This window comes from Antechinus flavipes, chromosome 2 (assembly GCF_016432865.1).
Source record: "Antechinus flavipes isolate AdamAnt ecotype Samford, QLD, Australia chromosome 2, AdamAnt_v2, whole genome shotgun sequence".
Taxonomy (NCBI): Eukaryota; Metazoa; Chordata; class Mammalia; order Dasyuromorphia; family Dasyuridae; genus Antechinus; species Antechinus flavipes.
In genome coordinates, this window is record NC_067399.1 from 42,880,686 (window position 1) to 42,900,402 (window position 19,717).

General features: G+C 57.7%; 2 protein-coding genes and 1 non-coding gene across 3 annotated transcripts; 2 read left to right on the forward strand and 1 right to left on the reverse strand.

The window, feature by feature from the left end:
- EXOSC6 (exosome component 6) lies at positions 1 to 1,613 on the forward strand. The gene has a single exon (XM_051974635.1). It carries the CDS (start codon positions 130 to 132, stop codon positions 1,120 to 1,122), a length of 993 nt encoding a protein of 330 aa, XP_051830595.1. The 5' UTR covers positions 1 to 129; the 3' UTR covers positions 1,123 to 1,613.
- A 654-nt stretch (positions 1,614 to 2,267) lies between these two features.
- Positions 2,268 to 19,354, reverse strand: LOC127546400 (heterogeneous nuclear ribonucleoprotein C-like). The gene is made up of 7 exons (XM_051973529.1): positions 18,952 to 19,354; positions 10,347 to 10,425; positions 5,642 to 5,692; positions 5,370 to 5,515; positions 5,158 to 5,271; positions 4,320 to 4,489; positions 2,268 to 3,385 (listed from the first exon to the last, which is right to left on the reverse strand). Exons 1-7 carry the CDS (start codon positions 19,352 to 19,354, stop codon positions 3,347 to 3,349), a joined length of 1,002 nt encoding a protein of 333 aa, XP_051829489.1. The 3' UTR covers positions 2,268 to 3,346.
- On the forward strand, positions 8,126 to 8,196 carry TRNAG-GCC (transfer RNA glycine (anticodon GCC)). The gene has a single exon. It is a non-coding gene; the product is annotated as a tRNA-Gly (tRNA).
- Positions 19,355 to 19,717: the final 363 nt, after the last annotated feature.

A 19,717-nucleotide genomic window follows, 5' to 3' on the forward strand; every position in this document is an offset into this window, starting at 1 on the left:
CGGGCAGCAGGGGGAAGCAGCGCGGAGCAGCGTTCTCCCAAATCAGGCGGAAACGGCGAGGGTCCCACGCCGGAGGCGGACCTGCGGAATCGGCCAGCGGCCTCAGACGCGGCGCCGGCGATCCCAAACATGCCTGGGGATCACCGGCGCATCCGCGGGCCCGAGGAATCGCAACCGCCTTCGCTGTACGCGCTGCCGGGCCAGGAAGACGACGACGATGAGGGGGAGGCCGGAGCGGCTGGGCCCCGCGATCCCGCGCGGCTGCGACCGGTATACGCGCGTGCCGGTCTGCTGAGCCAGGCCAAGGGCTCGGCCTACCTAGAGGCCGGCCGCACCAAGGTGCTGTGTGCCGTGTCCGGGCCGCGGCCGGCCGAGGGGGAGCGCTCGGGGGCGGCGGCGGCCGGCGCGGGCGGCCGCCTGGTGTGCGACTTCCGGCGGGCGCCTTTTTCGGGACCGCGGCGGCGGCGGCCGGGAGGTGCGGGCGCGGGCGGCGGCACGGAGGAGCGCGAGCTGGCGCTGGCAATGCAGGAGGCGCTGGAGCCCGCAGTGCGCCTGGGCCGCTATCCGCGCGCTCAGCTCGAGGTGTCGGCGCTGCTTCTGGAGGACGGCGGCTCGGCACTGGCCGCCGCGCTCACGGCCGCCTCCCTGGCGCTGGCGGACGCGGGCGTCGAGATGTACGACGTGGTGGTGGGCTGCGCACTGAGCCGCGGCCCGGGCCCCGACGCCGCCTGGCTGCTGGACCCCACGCGCCGCGAGGAGGAGCGCGCCGCCGCCGGCATCACGGTGGCGCTGCTGCCCGTACTCAACCAGGTGGCGGGCCTGCTGGGCAGCGGCGAGGCGGGCGAAGCGGAGAGCTGGGCGGCCGCCGTGCGCCTGGGCCTCGAGGGCTGCCAGCGCCTGTACCCCGTGCTGCAGCAGTGCCTGCTCCGCGCCGCGCGCCGAAGGGGTGAGGCGGCGGCGCCTGGCCCAGGCCCGGCCCCCGCCGCGCCCGGACCTGCCGATGCTGCCGCCGCCGCCGCGCCCTCCCGGACCCCCTCCGAGGCTGCTGCTGCTGCTGCTGCTGCTTCCGCCGCCGATGCCAACGCCATGACCCTCGACCCAGCTGGGGACTTGGAGGCCTGAGTGCCCCCATCGGGAGGGAGGAGGACCCATCCCCATCCTCCTTGTCACCTCCCTCCTCCCTCTCCCCAGAATGGCAGCAGTCCTGCCCCCCTGCTGCCACCCCTTCCCCTCACCCCCAGGCGATGGACCAAGGCCTGGGCATTCAGGAGCCCCACCCACCCAACCCCACTTCCCCCTCCCCCTGACCTGCTGCAACCCCGACCCACTCGAGGCTGCCAACACTGGTGCAAAACCCCTCCGGCCTTGACATCTTTCCTCCCCGAGGCCTGGGGGGGGTGGGGAGCGGCACCGGCCATCACCGGCCTCCTCCTCCCCAGCGATCCCCAAACCTGTTCTAACCATCACCGCCCACCCCCAATCCCCTGCAGCGGCCTCAGGACCCCCACCCTGCAAGTGCCTTCCTACAAGTGACAGACTTTGGGGGGACAGTTGCCTTTGGAGCCACGGAGCCATTTCTGTATATGTTGATTAAAAGATTGTTTGGCGTTTGACGAGCTGTTTTCCTTTGCCTCTTGGGCTTCCCGTACTGGCAAATTGGGGATTTCTCCCCTCCTTGCCTCTGAGCCCCCAGGTGTTAGACTGGGACAGGCAGGGAAGGAAGAGGGCCCCATAAGCTGGTGCTCCTATTGGGGAGACCTCAAGGTTGGGGGGCAGTTTTCTGATACCTGGATCGGCCTAAACAAGTGCCTGACTGCCTGCAGGGCCCGGCCCTTCCCCCCCCCAGGTGGTCACAATTACTGAAATTACTGGCAGGTGGCTCTAAAAAGGCAGGAAAGCACCAGGTCAGTCACTTGGGACTCTGCCATGGAGCCAAAGTGGGCCCTGCCAAGAGTGGCTTTATTTGGTCTACTTGGAACCCAAAATATGGCGTTAGGTCAAGGATGGGGTGCTGGCCGTGGCTCCTGGGGCTGGGTGCCCTGAAGAGGCCTGGGTACCAGTGGCTGGGACACAAATGTGTAAGGAATTTAGAGCTGAGCTGCCCAAGGGGGGGGGGTCCCCATCCCCTCAATAAGCAAAGATGTGGACATTTCCAGGAGTTCAAGGGCCATCTGGGTGTTTGGGATTGATCTGAGTGTTGGTCCCAGGAAGCCTAGGGCCTGCAGTGTGGTTGGGGGAGAGCAGAGAAGGAACTCATCCAAAACCCATTTAACCAGAGAAAAGAAATACAAACTTTTAATTTTTTTTCCTTTAAACACAATACACTTTTCCAGAGCAGATTTGAAATACACAGTATCATACCAGCAAGAAGACAAGCTAGAAACTGGACATAAGAATGAACTACACCTGTTCTGAAAGGACAGCATGGGGGAAGGGGGGACAAGGAAGTAACAGGGCTAACCGGGGCAACATCGACCAAGGACCTGACTTATCTTCTACGGAGCAGAAACGCACCTGTCGGAAACAGAACTCATTTCCCATGCACCACTGTGGGTATGGAATTCTGCAGGGGCTGGGGGAGAAGGGGTCACATGAAGGCTAATAGTGCAAAACATTGAAGCCACGGGGTCCTGGGAAAAGGGGGAACCTTGATGAGCCACCGGGAGCTGAGGCGCTGCCCTTGGCCTGGCTTGGTAGGGGTTCTCAGGGACCAGAGAAAGCACAGAATGGTATCGATCTCATTTTCTCACGCCACAGGGATAAGGGGGTATGCAGCCAATGTCTCCCCGACACTGGCTGGGCAGAAAGAAAGCTGGGGGAGCCCCATAAGGAACACTGGGGGGTTCTGTGTCAGATGGCTGATTTTGAGAGCAAAACCTGGGTTGTGTCTGCTGTGGAGCCAGGAAGCGAGCCAATACTGTTGTAAATGGACTGACTGCTCGAGAGATGGGGGGCTGGGGTGGTACCAGTTCTATCCCTGGGAATGTTTCTTCAAGAAGAAATGTTGAGTGGGTACCTGGTGGGGACGGGGAACTGAAAATCATCACTGAGCGATTTTGCAAGAACTTGGAATTGTTGGCCCAGACACTTCCCCAAATGCCCGTCCTGCCAAGCCTTACTACCAAGGGAACCCCTTTTTCATGAGGTGGGGGAAACAGCACAGAGGAAAGGAGGGTGGAGTTTTTTCAAAGGGAAATTCTAGACCTGCTGGATTTTCCTGCCTCCCCAGGCCCGTACTCTAGGCCTGCACCTCAGGGACTTGTGCCCAGCTTCTGGAGGAGAGGCTGGAGGGCAGGTCTCACGTGGCACAGGCTGGGAGGCCGACCCAGGAAGGGCCCCAGTGCTTCTACTGGCTCCCGTCAGGGTCCGATGTGTGGTTTTTCATCTGTACAGGGAAAAAGATGTCTTTAGTCCTCCCCAGGGCTGCTCAGAGGACCCGAGTCAAAGGCTTGAAGGAGCTATTAGAGGCAACGTGGTGGGGGAGAGGGAGCCAAGTCAGCCGTGGACTCATTTCCAAGAAGACCCCCGTCTGTGGTGGATCTAAATGGAGTTTTTGAAGAGACCACAGTGGTCTCGTGAGCCTCCCTGAAAGTGTGTCCCACAGTAAAATGGGGAACCACGAGAAACTGAACGCAGTGGGAGGTGGGGCTCTGTGTCCGGGTTGTGTCTGAGCCCGAGAACCTCAGCACCCAGGGCTGGGCCAGAGGAGAACACCTCAGTCCGATTTCTTTCTCCCCCCTCCCCCCAAAAAAAGGAGCTGAGCCAGCTGGGAGGGAAGAGAGATCCCAGCTCCTTCATCTCTCAGCTGAGGATGGGGGGCTCTCAGAACCCAGAGAACCTCGTACATCAACAAGGTGACGTGAGGATCGACTGGGAGGGACATGGCTCTTCTCCCCGGGAGCGATTCGGGCCGGTTCCAACACATTTGTGATGGAGGGAGCCGTCCGCACCCAGGGAGGTCTACAGAGCCCAAATGTTCCCCACAACACAGCTTCTCCACCTGCTTGCTCGTTTTTTCCTTTCCCGTCGTCTATTCCCTTTTTGGTCTGATTTCTTTTGCGCAACAGGGCAACATGGAGATATGTTTACAAGGACTGCGCGTATTTAACCTAGATCACAGTGCTTGCTGACTCAAAAACTTGGAATCCAACGTTTCACAAAAAATGAAGGTTGGAACGATGACCAGTTCCAGCTTTTAAGTGGGGGGGTCCAGCGCTCACTTCTCTCTCCCTCTCCCCTAGGAGGAGCTAACGAGATGCCTCCCCAACCAGCGCAGGGGCAGGAGGGCTGGGGGAAGCGGGGCTGGCGTGGACACGGACCCTCACTGCCTCCTCCGTGTCCGTGCTCTCTTCCGCACTGTCGGCCTCCCTGCGGCTGCGAGCTCTGGCCTCCGGGCTCTCTTTGCCCCTGGGCTCCCGCTGGGCCTCCGGGGCCGCACTGGAGGACTCCCCGCCGGCCGAGGCCGCCTTCTTCTCGCTGTCTTGGGGCCCTGCGCAACAAGAGCCACCCTGAGAGGAAGGCTGGGCCTCCCCAGGGTGCCTGGCCCCGCCCCCACCTCTGCCCCCCGGGGCCCATGGGCCCGTCTTCACTGTCCCCAAGGTCACAAACACAGGGGTCCCCCTGCTCAGTGCGGGGGTACAGAGGGTCGGCCCCCTCCCTGTCCCCAAGGAGCTTATTTCGGTCCGACGGCAGCTCCAGCCGCTCCCACCAAGTCCATCTAGGGCGGGCCGGCCCCCTCCACACGGCTCTGGCCAAAGTGAACGGGGCATTTCTGGTGAAAAATGGAACCAGTTCCGCCTGAAGTAGGTTCAGGCGGTGAAGAAACAGTGGAGAGGGATGGAGAGGGATGGAGCCGGCTGCCACCGGGGCAGCAGCGTCGGAGCGGTGCCAGAAAGCCCAGACGGCACACGGAGCTTCTTACCTGGCCGGCTCTAGGACCCTGGTCAACTCCCGTCCCCTCTGCCTGCCTCAGTCTGCTCATCTGTAAAATGGGGATAAGGAGGGCCCCTCCTGCCCCAGGCTGTGCGGGGAGAAGGAGCCGGCACCGGTGACACCCCCTCCCCACCCACCCCCGAGCCCGAAGGCGTTCCATGGTCCTGCCGTGTCTGGAGAGCAGCCTCCCGGGGACCTGGCCTCCGCACCCCGGGGCAGCCTTACCTCCCAGCCGGTCTCGCCGCTGATCCATGCGCTCCAGACTCTCGAGCAGACTGTCCACCTGGGCTTTGATCTGGCTCAGCTCCCCCTTGATCGAGTGCAGCTCCTCAGCTCTTACTGTGCGGGGACAGGGGGTTCAGGGGCCGGCGGGAGGGGAAGGCCGTCTGGGTCGTGGCTCCCGGCACGCCCCCCCCCCGCCCCATCTCCCCACTCACACTTTGTCCGGACAGGGGGTGGGTTGTTGCTTCGTGGGGGGATGTGGGGATTGAGGCCACTCTTGCCCCCTGTTCCCATGTGAGTCCGTCTGCTCTTGACAGGCGCTCGGTTGATAAGTGGGGGGATCCTCTGATACTCATAGACCCTAAAAAACAGCGGGGGCGCCCTGGATGGAGCTCAAGCCTCAGCACAGCCTCGGGGCCGGCCCAGCGGGTGCCCCTCCCAGCAGAGCCCCAGGAAGGGGCTCTCGAGCCGAGGGGGAAGCACTCACCTGTAGGGGAAGTCTTCCCGATACAGCTCGTAGTTCAGGTCACAGTTACTGCTGCGGAGGAAACGGCAAACACCAAGGTCACCATCACCCGGGGGCTCCCCGAGCCGGCCCCCAAGTCAGGGACACCCGGGACCACAGGCGGGACAGGGCCCAGCAGCTCTGGCCGGAGCCGCCCGGCTTCCTCCTGGCCTTCAGGTTCTGGCTGGCCGCGCCACCAGCTCTGGTTCAACTTCTTTCCCGACCCAAAAGGGCGCTTCCCTCCTTTCCTCCTCACCCACCTAGGGCAGGATCCCCCTTGTTCCTAGTACTCCCGGCCCCCATCACTGCCAGGTTGTTGTCCTCTTTGGGGGAGCACAGCAGGAGGGCGCAGGCTATCGGGCAAGGAAGGAAGCCCAGGGGAAAGGCCTGCGCCTAGGGGCTAGTCGGCAGCAGACACCCCACGATGCGGGGGGTCCCACAGACGCCAAGCAGAACCAAGAACAAGAGCTGAGCGAGCGCGGCAGCAAAGGGGCGGAAGCCCCGGGCCGAGGCTCCCCTGAGATAGAAGGAAAGACCGGGGAGCACAGGAGGCACCGACATCCCAATCTCAGCGGGGGGAGAGCCCCATCGTGCCCCAGGAATGGGCTCTCCTTTACCACCCACGGTCACAGTCTGAGCTACTGACTCCGGGCTGGCAAAGCTACAGAGCCGGACCCCCGCAGAGCCAGCCCATGGCAACCGTCACATGCTCCGCGGACGAGTGTGGGGAGTACAGAGAAACTGAAAAGATCTTAAAGAAGCAATGAAAAGTGGAAAAAAGCAGAAAGATAGAGAAAAGGGGAAAAGCAGGGGAAAGCTGGAAGTATCTGGGACTTTAGCTTGCATGGAAGCTGCTATCCCGTAAATGTGGCTGTCTGTCTGCCCACAGCCCCATTTCTAGTTCAGGAGGCAGCTGAGGGAGGGGGGAGGGCGGGAAGCAAAGTCCACAAGATTCAAGTTCAGCCTCAGACAGACTTGTTTCAGCCGGGTGACTATGGGCAGGGCACCTCACCCAGTCTGCCTCAGTTTCCTCATCTGTAAAATGAACTGGACAAGGAAATGGCAAGCCACTCCAAGAAAACCCCAAATGGGGTTGAGTTGAACATAAATAAGAGTTTAAAAGAGAGATTGTTCACATGTCCTTAACAGCAAAATGGAGCAAGAAGAGGAGCAAGAGGTCAGGGAGGGAGCAAATTTAAAACTAAGACGATAAGCCAGAGATCAAACTAAGCCCCATCTCCTCCAGGAGGCCTCTCCAAGGGGCCAGTGCTGGGAGCAAAGGGCAAAGGCTATTTCTAATCAACATGGAAGGGAAAAGAATGTCCCATCCCTCACTCAGACCCCAAACCATCATTCACCGGGCTGGGCAGAATAGGGCCATCGAAGGGATTCCCACCAGGGCTAATCACGTCTGGTTCCCAAGGCCGCTACAGTCTGGAGAACAGACAGCAGCTGGAGCGCAGCAACAAGGGGATGGGGATGCAGCGAGGGAGTCCGTCTGTACCGCTGACCCAGGAGAACAAACCTTGGGGGCTTCCTTTGCTCACCAAGAGACAAAACACAAAGTGCGCTGCAGCCCCAGCGCCGAGGAGAAACTCGGGCCCCAAGGAGGCTCCCGGCCGCTCAGAGGAGCACGGAAAGCTTCCGGCCCGAGAGAGCGGAGGCAGCAGCCGGCGGCCCACGGCCCGGCAGGCTCCGCTGAGCTTCCCCCCTTTTATTCTGGCTTATGAGGAGGGACCTCGGCAGGAGAGCCGGCCCTGGCCAACACACCAGCCCCAGAACAGGCGGGCCGGGCGGGGACATGATCTGACGGGCCCCCGCTCGGGGGGTCCAGCCTCCGGAACCGATGAAGATGCTAACCTAGGGAACCGAGGCTGCTTTTTAGAGTGCGACCAAATGGAGCCGTCAGCCAGGGGCAGGGGCTGGACAGCAGGCCCGAGTGGCAGGGGGAGCTCCGGAAGGCAGCTTTCAGCCAGGCTCAAAGAGCCACGAGGGCCGGGCTTCCTCTGGAAGCCGGGCAGGGCCAGGCCCCCGGCATCATCCCTGCTTTTAAGAAGCAAGACCAGAAATGACAGAAGCTTAAAAAAAGAGAAAGAAAATAAATAGAAGCAATGGCAGCACCTCCAGCAACAGCCCCTGCCCAGGCCCCTGCCTCATGGGGGGATGTCCCAGCACACCAGAGGCTGCTCCCCCTCCCCCCTCCCTGAGTGAGGGCAAGCTGGAAGACTGGGAGATTCCAGGGGAAAAGCAGAAGGAACAATGGGGCCTGCTGACTTGGGAAGTCAACCAAGGCGCAGCCCCCAAGACCCGGCCTGAGCGCCCCCTTCTGGTCCCCACTGCAGCGGCAGAGGCCAGCCCCTGCCCTTCCCCCACTCCCCCCCACATGGCTGCAGACCCACAGGCCGACAGCAGGGGGCCTCAGGCGCACTACTTGGGCAGCTGTGAGCCAGGGCCGGGGCAGCTGGCGCATTGGTGGTTCAGTGGTAGAATTCTCGCCTGCCACGCGGGAGGCCCGGGTTCGATTCCCGGCCAATGCAGGGCCCTCAAGCCTTTTAGGGGCTTTTCTCACTCTGCACGGACCACAGAGTCTAAATTTAGTCTCTGGAGTTTAAGATAAAAGCATCATTCCCTTAACTGGGCCCAGGGACTCCCACGGGCCGGCCCCAAAGCTGAGCAGGGGGATGCCCAAAGTCATCCGGCTCTACTCTGTGGGCAGGGCCCCCTCCTCAGCAAAGCCTGGCCCAGGACCCCCGAGCCAAGAGCGCGCCTTCCCCCAGGAGCTCACAACCTAACTGGGGAGACGCAAACTCGGCCCAGGGAAGCCCTGCCATTAAGCATGGCTGGGACAGGTTTTAGCGGGAGCCCGAAGGAAGCCAGGGAAGTGCAGAGGGGAGAGTTCTGTCTGGGAGAGACGCTGCCAGGAGGCAGGCCGCTAGGCGGGAGAAGGCGACAGAGGCAGGAGGGGCTGCGATGGAGAAAAGGGGCCTCTGGAGCGGGCCGAGGTGCCCTGGGCAGACCCGCACTTCAGGAAAACCCTTGGGCTGGAAGGAGGAGCAGCCGCTGGGGCGGGCCAGGGCAGTGTCTGGAGAGGAGAGCTTGGATACAGGAGGGGCTGAGAGTCTCCGGGACTCGGCAGTAACAGGGGAGGCGGGGGCAGGGAGGGGTTGAGTCTCCCTTGTCTACTGGACTTTGAGTTTGAGACACCCGCAAGGCAGGCAGAGATGCCGGATCGGGTCAGCAGAGAGATTGCAGAAGGACAAGGAGGTCTGAGAATCTTCCACCAAGAGACGGGAGTTAAATTTGGACATCAGTCAGCAGCTGCGCTCTACCCAAGCAACAGCTCTGAACCTGACCCGGGAGAGTTCCAATTCACCAGGGGGGATCAGCACTTCTCTGACGTGAACTAGAGACCTGATCTGACGTGGATGAATGTGAATCACAGTCTTCATGATTCTGAACCTACCACATCTACTATAGGGCTGCTGATTTCCCACAAAAAAAGAGAGAAAAAGGAGAAATGTGGATATACGGATATCTCTTGGCCAAGTCCATCTTTCCCTGACCCTTCAATCATCTCATTTCCCCCCCTTTAATCCTACATTGGTAAAGACTGTAAGTTCCATAAAGAGAGAATCATAACTTACCTAAAATTTGAATCTCTCCCAATGTTACAATGCCCAAACACAGCAGGTACGTAAAAAATGGTGGATAAATCAAAGAGAAAATGCCAAGTGGTCTTCACCAATTCGAGGTGGAAGGCCTTGCGGAGATCTCTCCCATTGTCAGGTTCCCCACCCTCTATTCCTTCTTCCTGCTTTTCTGATCCCACCCCACAGGGAGATCAGTGGAGGCTCCGAGCTTTAAGGAGAGCACCTTGAAGGATGATGTGGAGAATAACCCAAATAAACAGGACAGGAGAAATGATGGGGAGAGGTGAGCTGGGGCTATGGAGAATGGCAGACAGCAGCACTTAACAGCTTTTTGGGTGTCACCAAGATGGGACCAATGAAACAATAGGTCCAGAGCTACCTGGCTGGAGCTGGCCCCATTACTGATGGAGGAAAAGGGAGCTGCCAGCAACAGCATTCATGAGACAGAAAGCAGACCTCTCCCTCTTCAGGCCAGAGCACTCCTGGACCATCCCCATGGCAACAAGCTAAGTAATTAGGCCCCTGAGCAGCTCCCTGGGCTGGTTCTCCCTCCTTTTGCTTCCCTCCCCCTTCCGGCTCCCCCCCATCCCTTTTCTCAGCAGGAGGATGCTCAGCCATGCCCCATCCCAAGCAAGACTCACCCAGCAGAGACCCGTGAATGCTATAGGTGGTCAGTGGGGGGTGACAAGCCTATGCCCACCTTCCTAGGGCAGGCTAGGGCCAGAGGTCATCTCCAGGCCACAGCCTTCACAAGCCATCAGTCCCCAACTTTGGCCTGGTTCTGGCTAGCAGACTCCTCTGGGTCCCCGAGAAGCCAGGGTGATAGGGAAGGATTGACAGAAAGCCCAGCTTTGTGCTGCATCACCCCGGGGGGATTCCGTGCTGGCTCAAGAGGATGGAGTGGAGCCTCTGCGTCCCTAGCTGGTCTGAGGCATGGGTCCAGACCCAGTGGAATGAGTGGCCCCCCAGCCTCCCCCAGCCCCACTCTCCTTGGGCCCTTTGGCCAGCTTGTCCCCAAAGCTCTGAAAGAGACTCACTGGTAGAGGGTAGCGCTGTGCTGTCGCTTCTGGCCAGGCCGGGCCCGGCTCCCTTTGGGGTCTCTGGCCATGTCTAAATCTAGAGAAAAGGAGGGAGAAAGAGCAGTTAGAAGCACGAGAAAGCAGGCTAGCTAGTGGGTAGGCAAGGCTATTAAGGAGAGGGAAAGAAGTCCAGCAAAGAAACCTTAACTTTAAAAATGCCTAAAGATGCCAGAGGTGGAGACTTCAGCCCAAAGCGGCCTTGCACCCTCAGTCCTCCTTGGGGACCTGGACCAGGGCCACCCCAACCCAAAAAGACTTAGGTTCTGGGATATGAGACCTACATTTGCTTCCACAAGACCTTGCAGGAAAAGCTGAGTTCAGAAAAGATTCTTCAGGAGCAACAAAAGGTGTTTCCTCCCCAATCTAAAGTAAGGGGCCTACAGCTCTCCTCTCCCAGGCTCTGGAACCAAAGGACAGGTGAGAAGTATCATCTAAACCTTCTGTGCTCTGGGGGAGAAAAAGGCTCAGGAGCTCCTGGGACCCCATCCCTCTCCAAGCAGGCTTCTGGGGCAAATAGAAGAGGCCTGGAAATCTGCCACCCCCCAAAGGGGCAGAACAGGCCACAACTTGCCAGTGGTTCGCTGTATCCTGTTAGCAAGCGTAAGGTTCAATCAAGTGCTGAAACCCCCTGGAGAGTCTCACCAAGTGCATACTGACCCAGACACTAAAGCTTGGGGTTCTGGGGGAGGAGCCAGAGAGAAATTAGAGGGGGATTTAGAACATCTGTTTTTAAACTCTCTTCCTGGTCTTTAGTGAAATAAATTCAACAAACTGACAATTCAAGTAGAAGTCCCCAATTAATCTGGATTTGTTTTAAAGATCCACAAGTTCAAAGCTGTAAAGGATGTTAAAAGATTATCTAATCCAACTCCACTTTAAGACCACAAATGGAGACAAGATGCAGCAACTTGTCCAATGTCACACAATTTAGTGACAAGAGCTGTGACATGTTTGCAATTAATTTTATTTTATTTTTAGCGCAGAATTCTCTTCCTCCCACCTCCACCTTATCCATTGAGAAAATACAAACAAAATGTACAGAAATGGATAGTCCAGAAAAAACCACATGTCCAGGTTGGCCCCTACCTCCCGGCCATCACCTCAGTCAAGAAGTGACAGCAGGCAGCACCGGGCACCCTGTGAGGACTCCCCAAGTCTTTACAATGTTGCTCAACCTCTCTCTTAGTCGTTCTCCTGGGCCGGCTTTGCATCAGTTCATACAAGACTTCCTTGGGTTTCTCAAGAAACGTCCCCTTCTTCATTTCTTATGGTGCAACACACTCCATCACAGTCAAACACCCCAGTTGATGGGCATCCCCTTGATCCCAACTCTGCTGCCCCAGAGCTGCTCCATGTGGGGCTTTTCTTCCGCCTCTGGTCAGAGCTGTGACTGAAGCCAGATCTGACTCCAGTTCTTGCTACTAGACACCTTACTTTATACTTAAAATCACTTTAAAGGAACTGCCATACCAAGAATTATCTTTAAAAGATTATTGGCATGCTGTAAATTGGTTATAAGGAACAGGAAAAAACGCTGCCCTGGGTATCCATCAGCCAACAAGCACCTGCTAAACACTTACCATGTCCCAGGCAATCCTAAACATGGGCTACAACAAATAATGTTCTCACCCTCAAGGAGCTCACGTTCTAAGGACACGATCTATACAGCATGATAGGATGGTGATCTTTGAAGGAGGAGGGAGCCTGAGCCAAGGTCTGAAGGAAACCAGACAAGTCAGGAGTGGTGAGAAGAAGCCAGAGCAAAGCCCCAGAGCCCAGCCTAGCACCGACCAAGGCAAGGAGGCTGGAGGCAAGGGCTGCCCAAGAAGTCTGGGGAGGTCCCTGTGAAGGCCGTGGCTGTGGGAGTAAAAAAGGTGGAAATGGGGAAGGTTTGGAGGGAACCTAAGGTGTGCAGGCCCCCAAGCTTCAATGAAGAATGGAACAAACGGCTTGGAGCAGGAGGCTCTACCTGAGCAAGTCGCTAAGAACAACAGATGTGAAGCTTTCTCCAACAAAGCACAAAGCACTCTGCTTCCCCCACCATACATCAAGTGCAAGGCACAGAACAAGCAACATCAGCAAGAAAACTTGCCAGCAGCCTTGTCCAGAGGGAAGCCATACAATTTCCAGACATCAACCAAAGACTCCATTCAGTAAACATGGACATGAGTCTTTCTAATTTCCTTTTTCATAGTCACAACAGTCCTGCAAGAGGAGAAAATTCTTCAGAGTGCCAGTTAGTCGAGACCTCCCCTCCCTCCGAGAAGATGGGACTTAGGAGACCAAAGCAGGCAGCACGCCTAAGGATGGGAGCAGCCTCCCCACCATTCACTGGGCCCAAACATCATCCTGCATCCCAACACGGGGCGGGTGGATGTCACTCAGAGTCCTTTGGCCAGCAATGTCATATGGGAACCAAGAATTTCCCAGTCTCCGATCACCATCAGCCTGCTTCAGTCTCCTGACCATCCCACCGCCACACTCATTTAGATGCTCATTCTCACAGAACTTATTACAAGAGTCTCTTAACTGGTCTCTAACTCTTTACTCTCCACTTTCCAATCCAACCTCCCTTCAATACGTGAAGCAGAGTGGGGCACATGGTTCCTCTGCACGAGAGCCCAGGTGCAAAGCCAGGTCCTGACTCCAAGGCACACCCTTCTTTGGGGCAAATATAAAAGTGGATTCCAAAGGAAAAAGAAAACCAGCAGGTGGAACTCCAAGCAAGCTGAATTGTTCTACATCTCCTTTTACTGGGTTTTCTGAGGACTCTAAGTGCAGGCGTTCCAGGGCAGCAGGGCCCCACAAGCGCTAGGCAAAAACCCCAGATGTGGGGAGAATACCTACCTCCAGAGATAGAAGGAACAGTGTGTTCCTGAGCGAGCGAGCAGGGCCACAGAGAAAGTCCCCAGAGAACCGACACTGTGCAGCCTCGTTATGGGGACCCACGCCTCTGCTGCCCCACACCTCTGCTGCCCTCCTTTCAAATGCAGGATTCCCGCAACTTGTCTTTACATCTTCCTAGAATTCCAACTCTGTCCCAGATCCTACCTGTCTACAGACATGTAGGTGCGTCTTTTTCTAATTTATTTTTTCCTAAGTCACAACAGCTCTTGAACCTACCCCTAGAGAGAGATTAAGCTGTCTAAGGAATCCTCTATTGACCGTCTACATCTGACTTAATGATTTGGTGCTGCTTTGACCAACGAATGAACCAATGGGGAAAGGAGTGAGAACCAGCAGGGCTGCTGGATGATTAAATTTTTAACTACTGCAACTTAAGACCTGTAGCTCAGATGGAGAGGGGTTGCTGCCTTTGCTAGTCAAGGCATCTGCAAGCAAGCCTTTTAATGGTGACTCTCCTCTCCAAATATCTGAGCAGCCAACATGGAGAGGGGAGGACAAAGTTATGTTTGGGCCAGGTGCCAAAAGTGGCTACCTAAAATGCAAGTATCAAGAGGTGAGTTGAGGCTTATAGCAGAGAAAACAGGACTATTTAAAAGTGAATGTGCTGCCTTGAGAATAGGCTTCAGAAATCTTTAAGGCTGAATGAGGATCGCTTCGATAACTTATTTTAAAAAATTTTTCCTGTCTTTTTGTTTTCAGACCCATCATCTCCAAACACATTTCCCCAGTATCAACCACACAGGGACCCCTTCTAACCAGGGATGCCATTAAAACATAAGGGGCTCTCTACTTTTCTGCCAAAAAGAGGAATATTTCATCCTTTGTTCCCTGGTACCATAAAATCACCGAGTTTAGCTTTTTCTTTCCATAATTAGGGTCACTGTTCTCCTGGTTGCTCTTGTGTAAGCACACTGGTGGGGCCTCAGGACCTATAGAGCTTATGGGACAGCTACCCTTAAGCTCTAGAATCCAAATCAACAGCCACTCTTCTAGGGGACCCTAATCTCCAAGCATGAAAATCACATGAGATGCAGAGGGAGTGAGCCTAGAGGAGACAAGAGCCCAGAAAGACTGTTAGGGTAGTCAACACCCATGCTCTGATAATTTGGTATTTGTCTTAAGAGTCAGTTTTTGAAGGAGGGAAACAGCCAGATCTGTGATTTCACTGGTAAAAAACTGTTAAACTCCCAATGCAGATCAGCAACTGCTCTGTAGTTTCAGAGAATTAGTTTCCTCCTCTTGTGGCACAATAATCCATTCCATAATCAACAAAACTTGGTTTAATTTTTCTCCAATTCATGTGGACTCACTTTTGTTTCAAGTTTTTTACTACCATAAAAAAGTGTTTTTAATATGCACATATATATTGGGGCTTTCTGTGACTGCCTTGATGTGTGACCCCAAAGTGAGATTTGTGGGATTAAAGATCAAGTTTAGAGCCTTTTCTCCTAGAATTTCAAACCATCTTCAAGAACAATGAGTCAATTCACAGCTTCATCAACATTTGTGTTTGATTCCCACAGCCCCTCCAATACTTTTCATCTTTGACACTTTGTTGGGTATGAGACTAAAGCCCCACAATTCTCCTAATGTATATTCTTTTAGCGTAATCTAGACTGATTTCTCACGTGACTGATTACTTACGGCTCTTGAAAACTGCATTTATATCTTATGACTTTGTGTATTTGTTTCAAATAACAGCTGGAACAGCCACAGATTCTAATTTAGAGAAGCCTTTTCTCTCATATTTTGGAGCTGTCTGACTTCTGCATGTGTCCCTGGTAGTCTCAGGGCTAGTCCAACCATAAAACTCAGTGTGTTCCTAACCTCCCTTCCTAGCCCGGCCTTGAAGGAATTTCAGAGCACTATTCCCAGTCATTCCATCATCTTCAAAGTTCACTGGTTAAATCCAGCCTCAAAAACTGTACTTCTCAATAGACCTACCTCAATGATGGAGATGGGGAAGGAAGGCAAAAGGTAGTGGGACCAAGTTGAGCTTTAGTTCCCTTCTCAAGAGGTAAACATGTCAATTCACATTAGCAAGTGCCTCCCACTTGGCCAAATACTTCCACACCCATGGTCTTCTACATGATCTTGACCACCCCGTGAAGCCAGCAGCACCCTTTCGCTACGCCATCTCCTTTTGTTAGATTTCTATCCTATCTAGGGCTTCTCTGTCCTTATGTTTGCTTGTCGTCTTCCACATTAGATTGTGATCTCCTTGAGGGCAGTCTCCTGCCTTTCTTTGTACAGGGCAGCCAGGTTGATGGGAGAGAGCTTTGCCAATCTTAGAACACTATGTAAGTGGTGATATGCCAGCATCCTGCCCGCTCTGTGCCAGGCTATGCCTCCCTGCTCCCAGCCAGCCCCAAGACCCAGAGGCAGAGGTGCTCCAAGCCCAGCAGGCCTTCCTTAACCCCCCTGCCCCGACCCTTGACACTTCAAGGAGGGACAGTCTAGACCCGAGAAGAAGGGATGGGAGGCCCAGGGCAGGTGCACAGAGAGAACTGCGCTGACTGCCTGGGGTCTGGCTGCCTCAGGGACTGATCTGCCCTTCACTTCTTGCCCATCCTTCTGCTGGCTCTGTTGCCTGACCCTGATGTGAGCAAGCAAGCAGAAGAGCCTCAATTAACTCAAGCGAGCTCTCCCTTAGCTATGCACTGTGGAGTGGACAGTGTTCTTAACTGGAGTAAGGAAGACTTGGATTCAAATCCTAGCTCAGAGATCCTGATCATGTCCCCGAACTCCTCAGCCTCGGTTTCCTCACCTGTAACTGAGGGCTGGGAGGAAGGATAAGACCCCTTCCAGCTCTGTTTGTGAGCGCAGGCCCTGGGACACGGTGGGATGAATGTGCAGACCTTCGCATCTCAAAGACCATCCACCAAGCTGGAGAGGGGCTGGTCACCCCCGAGGAGGCCACACAGGTGACAGACCAAACAATGCTCCCCACTCACCGCCTTCCTCCCGTCAGCCTCACACTTAGGTCTGAACGTCGGGTAGAGATCTGATTTCCACATCTGTCCAGCTCCTCACAAATATCAAGGGGACATGTTTCAGATGCCTCTGAACTTCCCCGGGCAGGGGGCACACAGGACAATCCCGGCCACACTTCAGAGGCTGAAATTAGTAACGTTACTAAAGCTGAAGTTAGTACGGCTCGGTTTTTGGATCACTAAGATCCCTCTAGGACAAGTATCAGCAAGGTGAGGGATGGAGGTCGAGTCCGTAGAGGGGCCACTTCCCTTCACTAACTCCTCTAGGGACCCCAAAGGACGCTGCGGGCCGGGCAGCCCTGACACTACAGCCACAAGCTGAGACAGGCGGCAGTGGCAGCAGCTGCTCTTCGCCCCCCTTCTTCCCCCCATGCTCCCCGATGGGCTTCCTGAGACATGACGGGAGGCAGGGAAGAAATGGGTGAGCAAGGGGACAGACAAAAAGGCCTCTAGAACACAACCCCTCCTTCTGGCAGGCTGCTAAAGCTTGGGGTACCCCTTCTCAGAATCATTTAAATCATGTGCATTTGGAGATGAGTGAAAATATTGGTGTCTTACCCAGAGTTCTAGAAGGGGGAAATGGGGGGGTGGACTCCAGATTAAAAATCTCCCCCACTAAGAGTAAAAGAACTTAGAGAACGCATGGGGTCTCGTGGGATGTGCTTACAAGTGTCTCCGAGCTAAGTACCAGCCATAATTCTACCTGGAACTTTTTGGCCATTTTTCTTCTGATGAATTCAAGGCATGTCACACTCTAATTTTCACAGTAGCGTGATGAAAGGAGGAAAAGCATTAGCCCCAACAGACAAGTTTTTCACCTCCCAATTTTCCAGTGCCCTCAGTCCTGGCAGAAGCTGTAGGCTAGACTCGGGGAGCCAAGGTAACTGTCATCAGATATTTGAAGGGGGATTAGGTTTGTTCTGCTCTCAAAAGGCAGAGCCAGAACAAAGAGGCAGCTGGCAAAGGACAACCTCGGGCCTGAAGGAGGAATGACATCCCCGGTGTGCTCCTCCGAGGAAGGAAGGAACGGATGCACAAAGGTTCGTAAGCCCTCCCCAGGCACAGGCTGAGCCCGTCTGCGGAGGGATTCTGGGCGTGGGGCCTCCCCAGCCCTGCACCTGCAGCTCGGGAGCCCCACCAAGTGCCCGGGCCAGGGGCAGGATTGGGCCTTAGGCCTTCCTAACCCACCTGTGCCCCAGGCCACAACGAGCACTGTTGGCTACAGGGGGCCTTCTGGGAGATTCTGCTTCTGCCATCAGAGAACAAGCCCGGTAAGATGGCAGGGATGGGAACAAAGCCCTGCATGGAGGTCTCAGTGGGAGCTCCATCCTCTGATCTTCCCATCGGACAGCCAGGAGCCGGGCTGGCCCAGCAGCCCCAGGGGAACAAAGAGCTCACCCCGCCACTCGGGCGCATGGGCTGGGACTCGGCAGGTGGTCCTCCTCCCCAGGAAGCTCAGCCAGCCAGGGTCCCGATTCTCAGGCCCGACAGACCAGCTGGACAACAGCAGGGGAGGGGGGCTGAGAGGGAGGTGAAGGACCAAGATGGGACCCGAGGCGATGAGGGGCTGGGGGTGGAGGGGCAGACACAATTACACCTTCTAGATGAAAGCGGGGAGAACAGGTGGGGCCCACTTTGGGGCAGAACGCCCCCCCCCCAAAAAAGATTCCCAAATAAAGAACGGCGGTGGTCAGAGACAAACGGAGGGGGGATGCTTCTAGCCTTTAACCCTGGGCTCTGGCCGCTGGGGCCGAGGGGAGGCCCGGTCTGGCCGGCCTCACCCACAGGGAGCATGTCCCCCAAGCGGAGCCTCGCCTGTTCCTTGTGTCACTGGAGATGCATGAGGGCCCCTGTGGGGGTGGTCTTGAAAGGAAAGGCACCAACGGTGGAGGGGCGTGACCGGCGCTGGCTCCATGGTGGGTCACGATGCGGAGCAGTAAGGGACCCTCGGGCACGCCCAAGCCCAGGCCCAGCCCAGTGGACAGCGGGTGACAAAGGAAAAGCGTGGCTGGGTGCCCTCCCCCCACCCCGTCGGGCTTTGTACCTGGGGGGCAATGCTGGCCCACTCCCCTATCCTCTCCTCTGGGGGCTTTACCGGTCCGGACCCCCGGCTTGGTCCTCCCGGCCTCCCTCCCGGCCCGGCCCATTTTACAGAAGCTGCAGCTCGAGGGCAAGGGGGACTTGGCCAAGGTCACCCTGAATGGTGGCCCCCAACTCGCCCTGCACGTGGGCGATGCACTGACCTCGCAGGTCCTGGCAATGCCCCCCGGCCCCCCGTAGTGCCCGCCGGGACGCCAGGGCTCCTCCCTGACCCAGGCCTCAGTTTTCCCGGGGAGAGGACGAACCTCAAGGAGATCCGGGGGAAGGGGCGGCGGGGTGGGGGAGGGGATGCCGCGGCAGAGCAGGGGGGCGGGGCGGCTCGCCCGGCCCAGCCCGATGGGCCCGGCCCCGCTAACCGCCGCCCCCCAACGGTCCGGGGCAGGGCCTTCGGCCCGCGAACAAAAGGCCCCGCGGAGTTCACGCGTGGGGCGGCCGGGGGAGGGGGAGGGGCGCGCTGTGCGCGCCCGCGAGCTGCGGCCTTCCGTGGGAGGGTGGCCGCGCCGCGCGCTCCCGGCTCGCGCCCCCCGCCCGCGCCCACGCGCCCGCCCACGCGCGGCACTCACATCTCCGACACGCTTCTTCGCTGCCGAACAGAGTCATGCCAGCCCGCGGGGGGCCCGCCGGGTGCCAGCGAGGGGCGAAGCCGCCGCCGCCGCTGCTGCTGCCGGCCGTGGCCGTGGCCCGGGGCGGCGGGGGTGCGGCTCTAGGCTCGCTGCTGCGCCCTCGGCCCCGGCTCACTGGCCCAAGCCCAAGCCCCTCGTCCTCCGCCGCCGCCGCCGCCGCCGCCGCGTCCTCCCCGCCGCCGCCGAAGCCCCCCCGGCGGGGCTGAGCGCGGGGCCACTGGAACGTACCATGTCCCCGGCGGGCGCGGGGGAGCGCGGCGGCGCGGGGCGGGGACACGAGGCGCCCCACCTCGGCCGCGCGCGGGGGGGGCCGCCCGCCGCGGGGCTTCGGGCCCGGGGACATGGGACAGCCGCCGAGCAGCGCGCAGGGAGGGCGGGGGCGGCGGGCGGCCTCCCTCCTCCCCCTCCTCCTCCCCCTCTTCGCCTCCCCTCCCCCGCGGCGGCGGCGGCCGAGGCTCGGCCCGAGGGGCGGAGCTCGGGGAGGGGGCGGGGCCAGGCCCAAGCTCCCGGGAAGGGCGGGGCTGCCCGCGAGGAGAGAAGAGCGAGCGGGCGGGCGGGGGCCGAGCGGTTCGGTGCCTCCCTCGTGCAGACACCTGCGGGCACTCACCTGTGCGTGCGTGCGTGCTCCGCCGTGCCTGGGGAGAGACCCGCGCGTGCATGCACTTATGCCTGCTTCCGTGCATCCTGGGCACAAGCGTGCCTATTC

Coding starts and splice junctions, on each gene's coding strand:
- EXOSC6 (XM_051974635.1), top strand. CDS start 130: ATGCCTGGGGATCACCGGCGCATCCGCGGGCCCGAGGAATCGCAACCG.
- LOC127546400 (XM_051973529.1), bottom strand. CDS start 19,354: ATGTCCCCGGGCCCGAAGCCCCGCGGCGGGCGGCCCCCCCCGCGCGCG. Junction 10,426..18,951: donor CGAAGAAGCGTGTCGGAGAT/GTGAGTGCCGCG, acceptor CCTTTTCTCTAG/ATTTAGACATGGCCAGAGAC. Junction 4,490..5,157: donor GCGGCGAGACCGGCTGGGAG/GTAAGGCTGCCC, acceptor CTTGTTGCGCAG/GGCCCCAAGACAGCGAGAAG.